Source organism: Mytilus edulis, chromosome 14 (genome assembly GCF_963676685.1).
Source record: "Mytilus edulis chromosome 14, xbMytEdul2.2, whole genome shotgun sequence".
Taxonomy (NCBI): Eukaryota; Metazoa; Mollusca; class Bivalvia; order Mytilida; family Mytilidae; genus Mytilus; species Mytilus edulis.
This window is the reverse complement of record NC_092357.1, coordinates 27,677,905-27,695,845: the sequence shown is the minus strand read 5'-3', so window position 1 is coordinate 27,695,845 and position 17,941 is coordinate 27,677,905. Positions and strand designations below refer to the sequence as shown.

General features: G+C 34.1%; 1 protein-coding gene across 1 annotated transcript; it reads right to left on the bottom strand.

Annotated features, from left to right (window-relative positions):
* Positions 1 to 12,089: 12,089 nt before the first annotated feature.
* Positions 12,090 to 17,594, bottom strand: LOC139504090 (uncharacterized). The gene is made up of 2 exons (XM_071294150.1): positions 16,494 to 17,594; positions 12,090 to 12,200 (listed from the first exon to the last, which is right to left on the bottom strand). Exons 1-2 carry the CDS (start codon positions 17,592 to 17,594, stop codon positions 12,090 to 12,092), a joined length of 1,212 nt encoding a protein of 403 aa, XP_071150251.1.
* Between the last annotated feature and the right edge of the window lie 347 nt (positions 17,595 to 17,941).

Sequence of the window (17,941 nt, the reverse complement as noted above, 5' to 3'; positions counted from 1 at the left end):
GGGTTCCTAACCCAGGACAAAGGGGGGGGGGGGTTCCAATTACATGTCCCCATTCAAATGCATTGATCGTCCAAAAAAAAGGGGGGTTCCAGCCCCCGGAACCCCCCCCCCCCCCCCCCCCCTTCTGGATCCGCGCCTGCTGCATCTGTATACTATACAGATATCGCTCTTAAGCTCCGCCCACTGCCGGACTGAGTATTGTATGAACCTGGCAGAAGACTGCGTGACCTCAGAATGTGTATTGCATTCACATTTCAATAACGTATTAATTGTGAATTAACGATTTAATTTACTTTAATAACATATACACATGAACAGCTGTCTTTTCTACGATGACAACTATCGATTTGAAAACTTGAATGTGTATGATTGTGTAATAAAAACAACCATGTCAATTTCAGTATGCATGTTTAGTAAATGTCGAGTAGGATAACTCTCGTACACTCCTATTTAATATTGGACAATGTTTTGTTATTACCGTATCACCATGGTGATACGGTCTGATTAGTCAGAGGCTAAACGTCAGGTTCGGGTAAGTTTGTTAACGGTATTTCTGTTTTTTCATTGGTTATAAATACTATCTAATGGCTGCTTCGTGGCTGTTTCCGGAATGATTATGGGGGAAATGAAGGTCATTTTAACGTCTGATTGGCTATTAATGAGTGGCATGCATTATATGTTCAACGCGTCCGTAAGTGGGGTCGGAATGAAATCATGATACTAGGTTATAGGTACATATTATGATAAAGTGTTCATTTGCTATAGTGATTAGTTATGATGATAACTCACCACAAACTGTCAATTTGGTACAGATTATATAATCATGTGACAATGTGATGATTTAATCTTGAAATTATGTTGCTATTTTGGTAAGAAACTGTACATTTATGTATTATTGCTATTCTCTAAAAATAGAACAGTAATGTGTACAATTTAACACTTTAAACTGCGTATTAAAACGGTTAAATGATTGAGATACTTTTGTGTTAGATTTCTTCGTATAAAGCTTAGATTTTAAATAGTTAATACACAAAACGTATGCTCTATGTATAAAAATAATAACCATTTATTTTTCATTGCTTGGACATATTGATTAAAAAATATTAAAATCACGGAATTTACCGAAGATGTAATTTCGGTTCCAGCACTTTCATCGCTTCATTGATTTCTGGTGTAAATAAACAAACCCGACGATACTGATTAGAAGAATACAAAAATTACAAGGTGAGCAATATGGTTTCTTATGTGCAAAGAAGCCTACACCAAGCATCACGGTATTGTTATTGGCAAGGGTTTCAGTGCACTATAGGATACTATAGTGTCAGCTGTTGCAAATTATATAATATTTAGCTTTTTACAATGCACAGCTCTATATTTGACAATGACCCCGAAGACAATAATTTTAAACGATCTTTCGAACCCAAAAAACTTGCAACACAGTGAACTCCCAAAAAGATGTTTGCATATGGGGTAGACAGTTTGATGATCTTTGATGTACTCGTACATGATGATTTATTCTTTGGAGTTGTCAGGAGGCTGATTTAGAAGGGGGCCAGGGGGCTTTCCATCCTTTTCTGGGAAATTTTGTGGGCCTGCACTTATGGAAAATTTCTGGATTTGCCACTGGTTGTTGGACCATAATAGTCCCAGTAGGGACACAGTGGTGATCAGCAGTCATTATAAAAAAGAAGATGTGGTATGATTGCCAATGAGACAACTGTCTACAAGAGACCAAAATGACACAGACATTAATAATTATAGGTCACCGTACAGCCTTCAACAATGATCAAAGCCTATACAACACAGTCAGCTATAAAAGGCCCTGATATGACATGTATAACAATTCAAACCAGAAAACCAAGGCCTTATTTATATACAAAAATGAAGGAAAAACAAATATGTAACACATAAACAAACGACAACCACTGAATTACAGGCTCCTGACTTGGGACAGAAACATACATAAATAATGTGGCGGGGTAAAACATGTTAGCGGGATTCCGATCCTCCCCCTAACCTTGGACAGTGGTACAGCAGTGGTCTCGCTAGCCCAAAATAGAAGGGCGCTGCGCCCTGGGTGCCCTCAGCCGCGCCCTGTGTGCCTTCATACGCGCCCTTCTGACCTGACGTCTTTCTCCAAAATTATCTTGTGCCGTTTTGGTAAAATTTTGTTTCATCGATTTCTGATCTCCAAGTTAATTACATATATGACACCTGTGTGATTGCCCCCAGGTTAATCATGTCATTACAATCAATTACAATGATAAAGACTTCAAAGGTGTTAATAACTAGGTAATTTAATTAGGACAATGTATTTTTTAATTACCCCAAACGCGGTGGAAATTGATTTTGGAGTTACTTCCCCTGTTTAAGCTTATTACAAATTTGTGCTCTAAAAATATTATCTAGTATCAAAAACAGGAATAAATTACCAATTGAATATATAATAACATAATAATGTTACCTTAAAGATATTAACTGTCTTTGAACATATTAAAAAATATATATTGCAATTTCTACTTGATAATTATACTTTTAGCAATCCATGTTCTAAACATTGTTACATGTATTACAGTACAACACAAGAACAAACTATAAAAATCAGTCAAAAAAGGCTTAACCCATCAGATTGCCCATTGATATATCAAAAGCACTGAAAACTTCATTTGATATGTCTGATTACAATTTATTCACATCATCAGGTCTTACACTTAGTATATTTTTTCATGATGAACATTACTATTTGGTTGATTATGTAGGAAATCACTGAAGCATGACTGGAGAAGTCGCCCCCTCCCCCAGCCCCCCCCCCCCCCCCCCCCCCGATATTGTCCCAGCTGACCTGAGAATCTGTCCCATTTTGACCATCAACGTCATACAACAATTACTTTTCCATTGTGGCATCATATATTTTGTATTAAAACATCAAAATCTTACATGGAATATATGTGATGTACATGCATGTACAGTTTGTAATGGCAGACAAATACATATTGTAGCAATAAGATTGTATCCAAAGCAAAATAATTAATAATAAATCAACTCAATCATTTGTCAATGGATAGAAACATACTGGTAAGTCAATTTTTTTTCACACAGCATCTGCATAGAGTGATGAGATATAAATCAGGAGATCAATCACTGGTTTTAGAAGTCAAGAATTTTTATATTTTACTTATTTGGGTAGATAAGATACATGTACATGTAACACAACATTTATCTTGTCATAATACCTGTACGCTAGCTCAGTGTTCTTCATGAAAACTATCACACTGATTTTAAATCATTATAGGAAAGCACAGTGTATAAGCAAACATTTCAGGAGGCAAAGTGTCTATTATAGGCTGACTGCAATAGTCTGTATATTATCTGAAAAAGCTTAGTTGTTGTCAACTTTCTCATTATTTCAAACATTTAAATAGATGTCTCCCAAATTTGGTGTATTTCTATTAGCTTTTTTTAAAGTCATTTTCATTTATTTTTCAACCCGGCCCAGAAATATGTTTAATATAGCTGATTTAGAGAAAGACGACCTGGGTCACCTAACAAAGGCTATATTTATTGTCACTGCAAACATTTTACAAATGTACCTGTTCAACACCAAATGCTGTCAAGTTTGGGGCCCCTGGCCATGGCTCTTTTTTTTCATAATTCATCTTACATGTACATCTCCTTTGAATTTGTTTGCTTATTTGTTCTATGGTCTATCTATGCATATCTATCTATATACCACATAATTTGTCATGGTCCCACAAAAATGTTTATAATGTATACATTTGACTTTTTTCTAGCTTCTCTCATGTGATAGCTATACCTTTTTGGTCACTATTTATGTGTTGCGTTTAAATATGAATTGTAACACTTTACAGTGACTGAACAGGTAAAACAAATACTTCTCAAGAAACAGAAAAAAGAAGACTACTTGGAACAGCACCAGAGTACATGTATGTACATATATGAATAAAAACTCAGATCGGAATTGCATGGAGGATATGATATGTCCTTGTGAATAAGCAAGGAAAGCTTTTAATAATAGTGCCTATTTTTTAATTTACTAGATTTTTCCTTCATTATCTGTGCAAATTTCAACATAATTTGTCATAAATCCTTATCTAACTTTACTCAAACTTTCAGTGGTGGATCCAGAAATTTTCATAAGCGGGAGCCCACTGACTGCCTAAGAAGGGGCCAACTCCAGTCATGCTTTAGTGATTCCCTATAAAAACAACAAAATTTTTCCTATAAAAGGGGTGGCCCAGGCCCCCCGAAAAACCCTCTAACTCCACCTCTGACTTTAATTTAATATGACAAGTGTTTCATTCACCAAAATACTGGTGCGTTTCTGTGATAAATATCATGCACAATTTTATAAATGAGAGGGGAAAGAAGATCCACATGTGGTGTACCTGCACATGACAATTGCAAACTGCCCCATTTTTCTTATCACAACCAATCAACTGATCATGCTGATACTGACATTACCAGAGAGTACACATCAAATGAAAAATCACAAATAACTGATACATATTATCAGATATTACAGAATTAAATATGTTTTAAATTTATTACAAAAAAATGTGTTCTCAATCTTGTAGATAGATATTACTGGATCTCATATACATGTAAGTACCAAAGACAACTGTCTATCCAAGTCACAATTTATAAAAGTAAACTATTAAAGGTTGTAGTTTGGTCTTCAACGCAAAGCTTGGTTCACACCAAACAGCAATTTTATATAGTCCATATCAATCATGACAATGGCGTTTGGGGTTAAACATGTTTTCGTAGGTAAATAATATTGCCATGGAACTTTTTTCATGAGAGTGTTATAGTCTATAGAGTATTACTTCCTGTTTGGTGGAATAGTGAAATAGAAGTCAATACGTTCTTGCTCAATCCTATGTCGCTTTGAAGGTGTCATGATTGTAATCCTCAGCTTAAGCAATGTGTTACTGTAATTTGAATTTCAAAATGACTGAGCGACGTTTTTCGAAGCACTGGTCAACTCCACCATAGCGAATCACATGACTTTGACAATCAGTAAAATTCCAGCGAAAAATATCTATATAAGTAAAGAATTGTCGGATAAAAATTAAATAATAGAGTACACAGGAAATGGCAAAGTTCACATAGTCGCGTATGATTAATCATTTTAAAAAAAACGAGCAAAAGGGGGGGATGGGGCCTACACACTTTACGTCCCCCTCTGGATCCGCCACTGCCTTCTGTTGTTGTCCATTTTGTCAAGTAGTAATCCTCAAAAGTATATGTAGGTTATATGCTATTTTTATCAAGTTGATTATAGACACAGAATACATTTTATTATAATATCATTCCCCATTTCCATTCTCAATTTTATTAAGTCTCCTTCCATTATAACACTGGTCCACCAATAATACAACAATAATGACAAATTAGTAGAAAAAAAGCGCTATGTTTTCATATTGCTTGAAGTGCAATATTCCAATAAAAATAAACTACTCACAAACCATGCACTGATCTCAATATAATCAGCTAAAAGACGGCAATCTTTTTAGAAAAGCTATTACTTGTTTGTTTGTACTGTTGAAATTAGTTGCTATGTTTAAATAGATACATGTAATTATTCACCTTGAGCGATGTATTATTGTTGACCATTCGAGATTCTTTTTTTGCGAACCCGTCTTCAGCTGAATGTGTGATTACTGTATTGAGTGTATTGTATTACTACACGGGCCTCAAGTGGTTTCAAATCGAAAATAAATGCAAAACATGAATTTGTGTCTTTCAAAATTCAAATAATGTACAGAAATAATTGCAGAATAAAGACAATAACTGTTTATATAGTGTCTTTAAATATCGGCTGTAGTTTTACTCGTCTCGAAACAGGTGTAATAGCTCGCTGAAAGCTCGCATACACCTCGTTTCATAGCCTCTTACAAATACAGCTGATATTTAAAGACACCAAACAGTTATATTGTCTATATAAATATACTAAATAAATAAATGATTTGGAAAATATGTTGAAGGTATAAAAAGTCACGAGAATTCCATGAGAGTTCTATCCTGGCACTCTGGTTTTGAACCTTGGTTCCATCTGGGTTTTTTTGTTCTGAATTTTGGTTCTATCCGGGTTCTTTGGTTCGAAACCATGGTAACTGGTTCAACATCCGGGTTGTTTGGTTATAGCAACCCAACTTCTTGGTTCCATCTGGGTTCTATTCTAGACCATTCTAATGTTCCCGTTGAACTCGGAGAAGATAATCGCGAGTAGGTCAAAGACGCTAAAATTCTTTTATAACATTAAACGTTTCAGCATCGACGGCAAAGGAAGCTGCAAGGTATTTATTTTCTCATTTTAATTGTTTTGATTAGGAAACTAGATAAAAAAATAAAGCATCTTATAGGTTTTTAAGAATAAACCGAAATATATTTTATATTTATATTTTTCTCGTTTGAATTGTTTTACATTGTCTTATCGGGGCCTTTTATAGCTGACTATGCGGTATGGGATTTGCTCATTGTTGAAGGCCGTACGGTGACCTATAGTTGTTAAGGTTTGTGTCATTTTGGTCTTTTGTGGATAGTTGTCTCATTGGCAATCATACCACATCTTCTTTTTTATACAGTATATTGAACATCCTTTTATTTAACTAGGATATGTTGTTAAATTGGCCAACGATATATGTGCATCTAGCCACTTGACCAGTTAATTGACGACTTGCATATATATTTGATTGCACATTTATTTTCAAGTTCGACTGAGTTTTATTTAATGGGCTTTGTAATAATGCCAGATTTTATAGAAATACCATGTGAAGTATATGAAACAAAACGTTTTGTTCAAAACAGAATATTAAAATACAAATGCATAAGAAGGTGATGATCAATCTACATTTGTAAGCTATAAAATATTACAAAAATGTATAAGTACAATACATTTGTCAAATTTGATACTCCGTGTGAAAGGCATGCATATAACCATTCGGCCAAAAATAAAGAAACCAAAATAAAGATTGAAAATTATATAATAAAATGGTGTGTGTGTGTGTGTGTGTGTTAATGACAGTGCTAGTGGGATAAGCAGTCAGAACGTCTGTGTTGGCGCCCCCTAGTCCGTCCGTCCTGAACGTCCCAAAAAATGGGTTCCGTTCTCCAAACTTTAGTTCAGTTGCCTCAACCTAATACTACAAATACACAATATAAAAAAGAAGATGTGGCATGAGTGCCAATGAGTACTCTCCACAAGAGACCAAATGACACAGAAATTAACAACTATATGTCACCATACGGCCTTCAACAATTAACAAAGTCCATACCGCATAGTCAGCTATAAAAGGCACCGAAATGACAATGTAAAACAATTCAAACGAGAAAACTAACGGCCTAATTAATGATAAAAAAATGCACGAAAAACAAATATGTAACACAAAAAAACGACAATCACTGAATTACAGGCTCCGGACTTGGGACAGGCACATACATACAGAAAAAGGCGGGTTTAGTTTTGTTAGCGGAATCCCCACCCTCCACCTAATGTTGCATGAGTGCCAATGAGAACTCTCCGCAACAGAGACCAGATGACACAGAAATTAATAGCTATAGGTCATCATACGGCCTTCAACAATGAGCAAAGTTCACACTGCATAGTCAGCAATAAAAGGCAGCGAAATGACTATGTTAAACAATTCAAACGAGAATTAAATGAGTAATCATGTCCCTTTAAAAACATAGAAAATGCTGAATTTTTCGTTTTCGTTCTCTTCAATAAGTTTGACTCAATCAAATGTTATAAACGTAATATGTATTACTTATTACCCCATAACACAGCTCTATCAAGTTCGATATTGGTAGGCGTTACTGTTCATGAGTTATTAGATGTAAGAAGATGTGAAACGAGTACCAATGATGCAAATGTAAACTAGGGGCCTTAAGATAGGAAACATGCTTAATCTGTTGTTTCCGTTCTTCAACTTTAGTATGCCTCACCAAATGTTTTGAAACTTATACAAAATGCTTATGGTTACATCTCTATGTGGAAGGAAGTTTAATCATGGTTTTTTTCACAGGCAGGGGCATCTGTGGCAAACAGACATATTATACATTTATTTCAGTGAACAGCTTATTTACGTGCATTGAATTCTACTTTTAATAGAATTAACTTGCATATTTTATTCAGGATCTCGGTGCAGTGTGGTAACAGACAGTGATGTTTCAAGTACATGTGACCAGCATAACAAAGTGTTTTACTAGATTGAACTCTCTGTCTTTAAAGGTGCTTTGCACTGAGTTCAGTTTATTGATATGTGCATACCTTCTGTGTGCATGTTTCAGATGTAAAAACAGACTAGCCATACCTACATGTCTATGAAATAAAATCTAAGGTAAAATTATTGAAACATTTTGCTTTATCTATCATAACTGGCAGCACATGGTTCTACTGAAGCAGTAAATGTTCTCTCTAATTTTCACGGAAATTAAAGGATTTAGTTTTCATTTGAACCAAACATTCTTTAAAATTGAGAATGGAAATGTGGAATGTGTTAAAGAGACAGTAACATGACAAAAGATCAGAAAGTTGTCGAAGGCCACCAATGGGTGTTCAACAAAGCAAGAAAATATCTCGCCCAGAGGCGGGCTTCAGATGGCCCATTAACAATATGTATACTAGTTCAAACTCCAGAACATAAAAATTAACTTACAATTAAAAACATACAAGACTAACAAAACCTGAGACTCCTGACTTGACGTCAAGGTAATCATACATGTACCAAGCGACACACCCTATATGCATAGGTCAAATGTCAAAAAGTTATAGTCTTGTCAAGAGTCAGATTTTGAGGAAAGGGTCATCGTGGTATACAATACTAACAAATATATCTGTAATCTAATATAGATATAAGAAGATGTGGTATGAGTGACAATCAGGCAATTCTCCATTTTATTCAAACAAAATATACAAGTTGAAGATTGAGGGCAAAGGTCAAGCTCACGTGAAGTTTCTCGTGCCACTAGACTCACCATCCTATGACAATTCCCCCGCATGCCACATATTCAGAAACAAGGTCAATTGAAAATTATATTTTGAGGTCAAGGTAATATACCAAGCAACACACTGTATCATGATAGGACACCCAACGTGCATATGTCAAGAGTCAAAAAGTCATAGTCTGGTCAAGAGTTCTATGTTAAAAATACACACAGCAGTCCTGCACGAAAGTTCATCATGATACACGTAACAATGCCTTGTGTCATGATGCACTACACATGCCAAATACAGAAAACCTAGGTCAAAGGCAGAAACACAAGACATATAACTAAACTCAATTGAACGGTACTTGTATTGCCGGTTACTATAATTGTCTTCAACATAGAACATAAACTCTCACAACACTGCAAAGTTAAAACTGTCTTTTACAAAAGTCTGAACAGGATTCTTTGCAAATATTATCTTAATGTTAATTGAGAATCGAGTCGTGCAGTTAGGTCAATAAATTAAAACGGTAAGATTAGGCATTAAAACACTACGAACTAGGGTTTACTAATAATTTCTAACCTAACCATGTGATAGTACTATGGTAAACTGATGGAAACATGATACAGTCATGAAATTGAATATTTGAAATAGTACGACCAAAACAATACAAGACAGAGTTGTAAACAAAACTTACGAATTTTTAGCCCCAATCACAAATAAGGAACCGTATTTATTCATCTAAAATGTACGCTTGCGTTAAACAATGGAAATTAACACTGTATATTTATATAAACGATCAATCTTGTAATAAATAAATAAAATTGAAAATGGAAATGGGGAATGTGTCAAAGAGACAACATCCCGACCAAAGAGCAGACAAAAGCAGAAGATCACATACAGGTCTTCAATGCAGCGGGAAATTCCTGCACCCGGGGGCGTCCTTCAGTATAAACATATTATAATGGTTATATGGCGTTCTAAACTAAATTTTATGAATTGTAAATGGTTTTTCGTCTAATCTAAAACAGCTGGGATGTAAAATAGTTATCCCACTCATATCTAAAAATAACATTAATAAATAACATTAATAAATAACATTAATCAATGACATTAATCAATAACATTAATCAATAACATTATTCAATGTTAATTTAGAAGCAGTGGCGAAAAACTCAAGGTACGTCCATCCCCCTCCCCGCCCATCCCCTTTAATTGGAAAATGTATAATATTTTAGCATCTCAACCCTTAACATTTTGCCTCGTTACTCTCAATCATATAACTTCACTGTTATGGAAAGACGCCCATCTTTCAAAAATATTGCATTGGACCTACCCGTTAAAAGTGACCAATAAGCTGACTTGCATTTTTTTAAAGTCTTGATAAAATACAGTGAAGATCACTTCTAACCTCTCACTAGAACTGTCAGAATAATCTGTCATAGAACTGTTTAAAACTGTCCTAGAACAGTTCTACCCTACAGAGCTCCAGATAAGGTGCGTATTTGCGTGATCACGCAATACAAATCTTAAAAAACCCAATGCAATTGCCCATTGCAGGGTTCAATAACCCAATTAATTCAAAGGAAAACCCAATTATATTCCAAAACCATGAGTTCTCAACCCTTTTATTGGCTACCATTTACGTTATTTACCCTTATCTGTTTACAGTGGTCGCGTAAACTATTTTTATAATATTTATAATTGGAAATGTCCTTTCGTTTTAAAAATAGATCCCTGCATCAAATAGCTGAAATGGGTCCCTGTTACAGCTTTCCGTTGCTCAATAGGTACACGTGTTTTTGAAAACATTTCGATCTTCTCGGCGTTTATCCAATTACCGTGTGTCATGAAGTCATATTTTTTTTCGCATTGCTTGGGATTTATCATTACATACATTGAATTAAAACAAAAGTGAATGTCCGGTAAAAATATTGAATAGAAGCATGTTTTCTGCTTCTTTTGAAAAGCTTAGGGAAAGTTATGATAACAAGACTCAGCCAGTGTTTTTAGGAAGCGTCCATCGAACACACGGGCGTGTGTACGTACCTTAACGAGAACATTGCTAATAAAAGCAGGGTTTCCTCAAAAACGAAATCAGTTGGAAAAAGTGAAAGGCCAAATTAATTTTGACATGATAAAGCATCAGAAACCAAAAGTTCTAATAAAAGACAACTAAACCCAGATTTATGAAAATTGGAATAAAACAAAAACATTCAAGTATAATTAGAGTTTATATACTATTTTTTTTCATTTACGGTTAATTAATGAATACACACACAGGCACTGGTCTCAGAATTTATTATATAAAGGTATAAGACGAGTGCCTGTGAATACACATTCGTTTTTTAAAAAGTTTATATGAGAAAATACAAAACTGGCAGAAGGTTTGAAACAGAACACAAATTAAACCTACAATTGCTTCTCAGTCAATAAACCAAATAAAACAGCTAGCAAATAACCCTAACCCTAACCCTAAACCAAATAAAAAAGCTAAACAAAGAAAGAAACATATTTAAGATGGAAAAAAAATCTGGGGTTGATATTGCCTAAATATTCAATATTGTGTTGATGAAAAAACCCAATACATTAAGGAGCTTGGTGGTGAAAAACCCAATTTGATATTAACATGAGGGGTGAATTGGAATTGATAATGCAATCAAAAAACTTTATCACCCAATTATATAAGAAAATGGTGGGTAAAAAACCCAATATGTGAATTCTTATCTGGAGCTCTGGACCCTAGAAATGTTCTAAGTAGAACTGTCAGAATCAGTTCTAGAACTGACCAAATCGGTTCTAGATAGAACTGTCAGTATCAGTTCTAGGGTAGAACTGTCTCAAAGTTTTATAGGTACAAAACTGTCCAAATTAATTCTAACCGTTGAACTGTCAACATATCTGTCTTCAACTGTTCTAGTAGTAGACCAGGATTGTAGAACTATTCTGAATGACGTCACTGCAATAAGGACATCCTTGAATTTAGAAAAAAACATAAATTCCTATAACTTTACTGTGTAACAGATTTTCTATATTTGCTTTCAGAACTAGCCGTAGGACTGACCAAGTCAGTTCTAATATTAGAACTATTCTAGCCGTAGAACTGCTCTAATAGTAGAACTGACCAAATAGTTGGTCAGTTACCAAATAGTTGGTCAGTTCTATGTAGAACTGTATAAACCTGTTCTAGGGTAAAACTGTCAGGATCAGTTCTAGATAGAACTGTCTTAATCAGTTCTAGGTAGAACTGATAAATACAGTTCTAGGTTAGAAATGTTCTAGCTAGAACTGTCTGAAAGGTGTCAGGCTGACAGTTCAACATACTATCATAGAACATATTTGAAAAATATATTTTGATTTTTAGTAAGACTTTAAGACAGCAAACCAACGACACAACTAACCAGTATGACATTATCGTACGTATGTCAGAAACCTTTATTATTGATAACCGTATTTTGAGAATTAAAGTATATTGTTCAATCATATATAGGGTTTACAATATAAACAAGTGTGTGTAAATGCTCTTAATCACACTGTAGAACATATTTTGATAATTCAACAGTGACTGCCGAAGATCAGCATTCAAAGCAGATTTTAAAGGTGACAAAAAGATTAGAAGAGAGGCGAAAGATACCAAAGGGACATTCAATCTCATAATTCAAAAACAAACTGACAACGTCATGGCAAAAAAAAAACATGAGCCAAATAAAAAAACAACAGCATGCACAGCACTACATAGAAAACAAAAGACTGAGCAACACGAACACCACCAAAAACAAACACAAAAAAATCCTGCACCACGTGTGGTTGTCCAAATAATAATGACGTCTGGCAAGGCTATTTTAATTTTTTTTCTGGGACGCCTTCCTACAGCAGTCGTCGTAGGTCGTCGTAGGAAGGCGTTCTAGGAAAAAAATAAAATAGCCTTGCCAGACGTCATAATTATTTGGACTACATATTTGGTAATTACTCAAGAGGTTTCATGGTAACCACACCTGACGATGTAAAATTACTTTTGATATATTAAAACCTCACCCCACACTTTAAAATTCAATCAGTTGACTACCATAAAGAATCATTAAATACTTGTATCTTATAATAAAAACTCAAAACAGGTAAAAAGCAGGTTACTTTATATATATGCATGTGTCTATCATATGGATAAATACACACAGCAACAACTGTCCTTTTTCGGATTTCTATATTGGAAAATTTAAGTTTCATACAAGTAATAGACAACTCGTTTCTCATGTTGTTTTCCGGCGTTAAATTTCTGTCGGGTGATCATGACCCTTTGTCTTCCTTTTGATATGTGTATATTCCCAAACTCGTTGACTATTTCTGTGTATCTTGTTTTATCAACTTAAGCTTATCACTGGTAACTCATAAAATTGGGGATTTCGTTACCACAAATTACTTTAAATTCACGTTTGTCTTGGTCTGTTAAATAGAGTGTATAAAATTGAGAATGGAAATGGGGAATTTGTCAGAGACAACAACCCGACCATTTAAGCAGCAGAAGGTCACCAATCGGTCTTCAATGCAGCGAGAAATGCCAGCACCCGGAGGCGTCCTCCAGCTGCCCCCTAAATAAATATAAATAATACTTGTTCATTGATAATGAACGCCATACTAAACTCCAAATTATACACAAGAAACTAAAGTGAAAAATAATACAAGACTAACAAAGGCCATGCAGAGGCTCCTGCGCAAAAAAGCGGCGAAGTTAAACATGTTTATGAGTTCTCACCCCCCCCCCCCCACCCCCTTATACCTCTAGTCGATATAGAAAAGTAAAATCATAACAATACGCACATTAAATTCAGTTCAAGAGAAGTCCGAGTCTGATGTCAGAAGATGTAACAAAAGAAACTAAACAAAATGACAATAATACATCAATAATAACAGATTACTAGCACTTAACTGACATGTTTATTAAGTTTGATAACTAAATTCATTAATAAAAGTCGTATACTTGTATTGAGATCTCGAAATTCAGGATATAATTATTAATTCAAAATTAGCTTTGAACTACTTTTCAGTAAGTGGGAATGCTCAGAGATCGGTGTGTGTTATCTTTTGTCTTTTGCATTTTTGCTATTTTTCTATTTTTTGTTTCGTTGGGTTTTTTTCTGGTTGTTCTTACATGTATGGTGTGCTGTTAAACTACTTTTTTTTATTACATGAGTATTAACCGCCCTTGAAAAGAGATGGAATGTACGAAGGGGATATTGAAAACACAATTAGTTAGTCGAGTAGTAACTAACAACATGTTTAAACCTGCCACGCTAGTATAGGTGCCTGTCCTATGTCATTAGCCTGCAATTCAATAGTGGTCGTTACTTCTGACTCGACTATCAAGATTATATTTGGATTGATGCAGAGTTGTACCTTGTAATCGGCTTCTAGTAGTCCTTGTAAGAGTTTGAATTTTTGTAAAAAATTGTTAACGTGCATAGAGTAACAAAAATAATTATCCTAATTTAGAGTAATTTCTCGTAATTTGATTGGCTGATATTGTCCTAATAAATTGCAGTACATTTTTTATTACGTCAATTGGAATTTTCTCCCTTATTTATTACGTCAATTTGAATGATCTCGCTTATACGATTGACCTAATAAAAAAAAATAAAACATGAGTTGCTTTAATTATAGTCCTTATATTTTTAATTTTTCAGTTTTTTAAGATAAGATAAGATAAATACGTTTATTGCAATAAGCACAATTATGCCATAGCACATTTAAATTACAACATTATCATGTGTAAGCAACATGAAATTTATATTAATACATAGGTATACAAAACTGCAGAGAACATAATTAACAATATGAACATTTTGGTAATGAAAAAGACAATTAGATTCATATATATAACTACGTTAATATGAAAGTTCTAAGTTTCCAACTTTTACGCAAAAAACACATCAAATTGTAGATAATAGTTTTTGTTTGAACTTGTAGTAGTGAATACAGTTTGTTGATATTTGGCCATGTATGATAATGTTTTGAGAAGTATTTAAGTCTATACTGTCTATATGCTGGACAAACCATGATAAAATGATATTCGTTCTCTATACATTGCATAGTACAACATTTACAAATTCTATCCTCCCTTCGTTGTTTTATGTAACGACCAGTTTCCATATTTAGTTTTAATACACCAAATCTTAATAGAGACAACATTTTAACATTGATATTTTTCAATATATATTGTTCCATCTTAAAACCTGTTTTTATCATTTTGTACAATATTAGTTTTTCAGAGCTCTCTACAGACTCACGCCAGCTCTGATAAAATTGATCTAACAGACGTTCATTCAAAATATCAAAGTTTACATTAACATTCTCTTGTGCATACCATAAATAATTTAATCCATGTTGAAAAAGTAAATTACGAACATTTGTGGCCCAATTTTCTTTACCATTATTACAGTCAGCAACTAGAACTTGATATATTTCATATACAATATCTGGTTTCTTGTTTATAATATTAACCCAGTATTTCAACAACTTTTGTTTCCTAGTAACATACATAGGTAAATGACCAAGATCGCCAATAATACAACAGACAGGCGTGTTTTTGGGTACTTTTAAAACAAATCTACAAAATTTATTATGTACAGTTTCGATTTCTTTTGCATGATGAAAACCCCATACTTCAGAGGCGTAGTCTAAAATAGACATAACTAGACTGTCAAACATAGCACATTGCTGTTCTGGTGAAATATAAGTGGATCTTAATGAGTTTAACAATGCTGCAAGCGCTCTACTTCCCTGTCCCGCTAGGCGTTTTTGAGTTTGTTGAAATTTACCGTTGTAATGTAGAAGAACTCCAAGGTATACATAGTGATCGACTACTTTTAGTTCCGTATTGTCATAATGCCATGAATGGTTTACTCTTTGCCATACTTTACGAAAAACTACAACTTCTGTTTTATCCTTATTAACCCCAATTTTCCATTTTGTACAGTAGACGAATAATTTATCTAAAAGAAACTGGAGAGCTTCCGGTGTTTTTCCAAATAGCACAGTGTCATCAGCGAATAGCAACAAATATATCAAATATCCATTAAGGCTTATGTAATCACTAGTTCTATTATCATTCATACGTAGATCATCAGCAATGTCATTTATAAAAAAATATGAAAAGTAGAGGAGACAAGGGTTCGCCTTGTTTTACACCAATATTATTACAAAAAACATCTGAAAGTAATCCATCGCATTTAACGCGAATGTTCACAGTTGCATATACTGACTGCACCATGGAAACAAACTTGCTACTAATTCCACTATTGAAAAGCGTATACCAAAGTATGTGACGGTCGACATTGTCAAAAGCTTTACAAAAGTCCACGAATGCTGAATACAGTTTTTCCTTTTGCGACAAGGTTGTTGATATTATTCCATGAAGAATAAAAACAGCGTCGACAGTTGATTTTTGGCGACGAAATCCAAATTGGTTTGCTAAAAGAATCTCATTATCTTCGGCCCAACAAAGTAAACGATTATTCAAAATTGAAGTAAAGATCTTTGAAAATACACTAATCAATATAATTGGCCTATAGTTATTAGGGTTTGAAAGATCCCCTTTCTTTGGTACAGGCATAGCAATTCCTTCTATCCAATTATCGGGGTATATACTAAATTCAAAAAGTTTATTAAACAAAACTGTTAAAAATGTTGAAAATAGTTGAGAATCTGATAAAAACATTTCTCCACTGATTTCATCTGTTCCTGTACTTTTACCACGCTTTAGTTTTTTAATAGCAGATTCAATTTCAGATTCAGTAAATTCGTTATCTAAATCGTCTATGTGAAGATCTTCCGAACGAATGTTGTCTATTAACGTTTTAACTTCTTCTGATAAATCACCAGGTTCCGCACCAAGAAAGTTTTTAAAATGTTCAAAAATGTCTTTTGCATCGGCCGCGCATCTAGATCGACCCTTAGGTCTAACTTTTGACCCGAATTCTCTAGGATTCACTTTAGCCAATCGAGTTAGCTCCTGTCCACGTACACGTTTATATCGTGTTTTCGCTTTTCGTTTAACTTTGTTGTATTCGTTTCTTGTTGACACGTATAATTGTCTATTGGGATTGCTTGGGTAGCGCTGAAAACGGTTCCGTGCTTGGTGAAATTCACTTCTAAACAATTTACATGAGTGATCGAACCAATCATTTGTACTAAGTTTATGTTTACTTAAATGTTTTTTAACAGATGTTTTACCAAAAACATCAAGCGCGCATTTAAATATAACATCGGGGATCACATTTACGGCGTTGTTCGCACTTTCATTGTCATTTATGTTGTTTACTAGTTCCAACAGATCAGTTTGTTTGTCCCGTAATGCTTGCGTGTAATCACTAACTTTCTCATTATCCCACTTTATATATGTATAATGGTTTGAAGAATGTTCCTCATTATACGTTCGATTAGTCTGAATTTCATAAAATAAAGGCGAATGGTCAGAAAATTCATTATGTTCCAGAACTTTAAGATTCTCAACCAATTTATAATCACATGGACAAGTTAACAGATAATCATTCACACTTCTTCCGTTTGAAGTACAAAATGTAAATTGTCCAGCCAGATCGTTTCGTAGTCTACCATTACATATAGTTAAACCCGTGTTATGACACATTTGGACAAGCTTTCGACCAAACTTATTTACTGTTGTATCCTTTGAACATCTTGGAGGAGTAATGGGATTTCCATCATGCACTACACTACTATAACATATCTATCTAAATTATCAAAACCTAGCCAATCATCTAGTAACCCAACTCTACTATTAAAATCACCACAAACAAGTATACTTCCCTTTTCTCTATACTCAAAAACAATATTTTCTATTAATTCAAAAAAGTCACAGTCATTTACATTATAATATGAGGAGATCTCATGGGGTATGTACACAAAACATATGTAAATATCAGTATCATTATGAAAAAAATCCTTTTTTAACTTTCTCAATAAAATACCATTTTC

Excerpts from the sequence above, each read along its gene's own strand:
- LOC139504090 (XM_071294150.1), bottom strand. The coding sequence starts at position 17,594 with ATGTGTCATAACACGGGTTTAACTATATGTAATGGTAGACTACGAAAC. Across the intron at positions 12,201-16,493 it reads GGCCAATTATATTGATTAGT|TTCTACCTAGAACTGATTAA; the intron begins GTATTTTCAAAG and ends TGTATTTATCAG.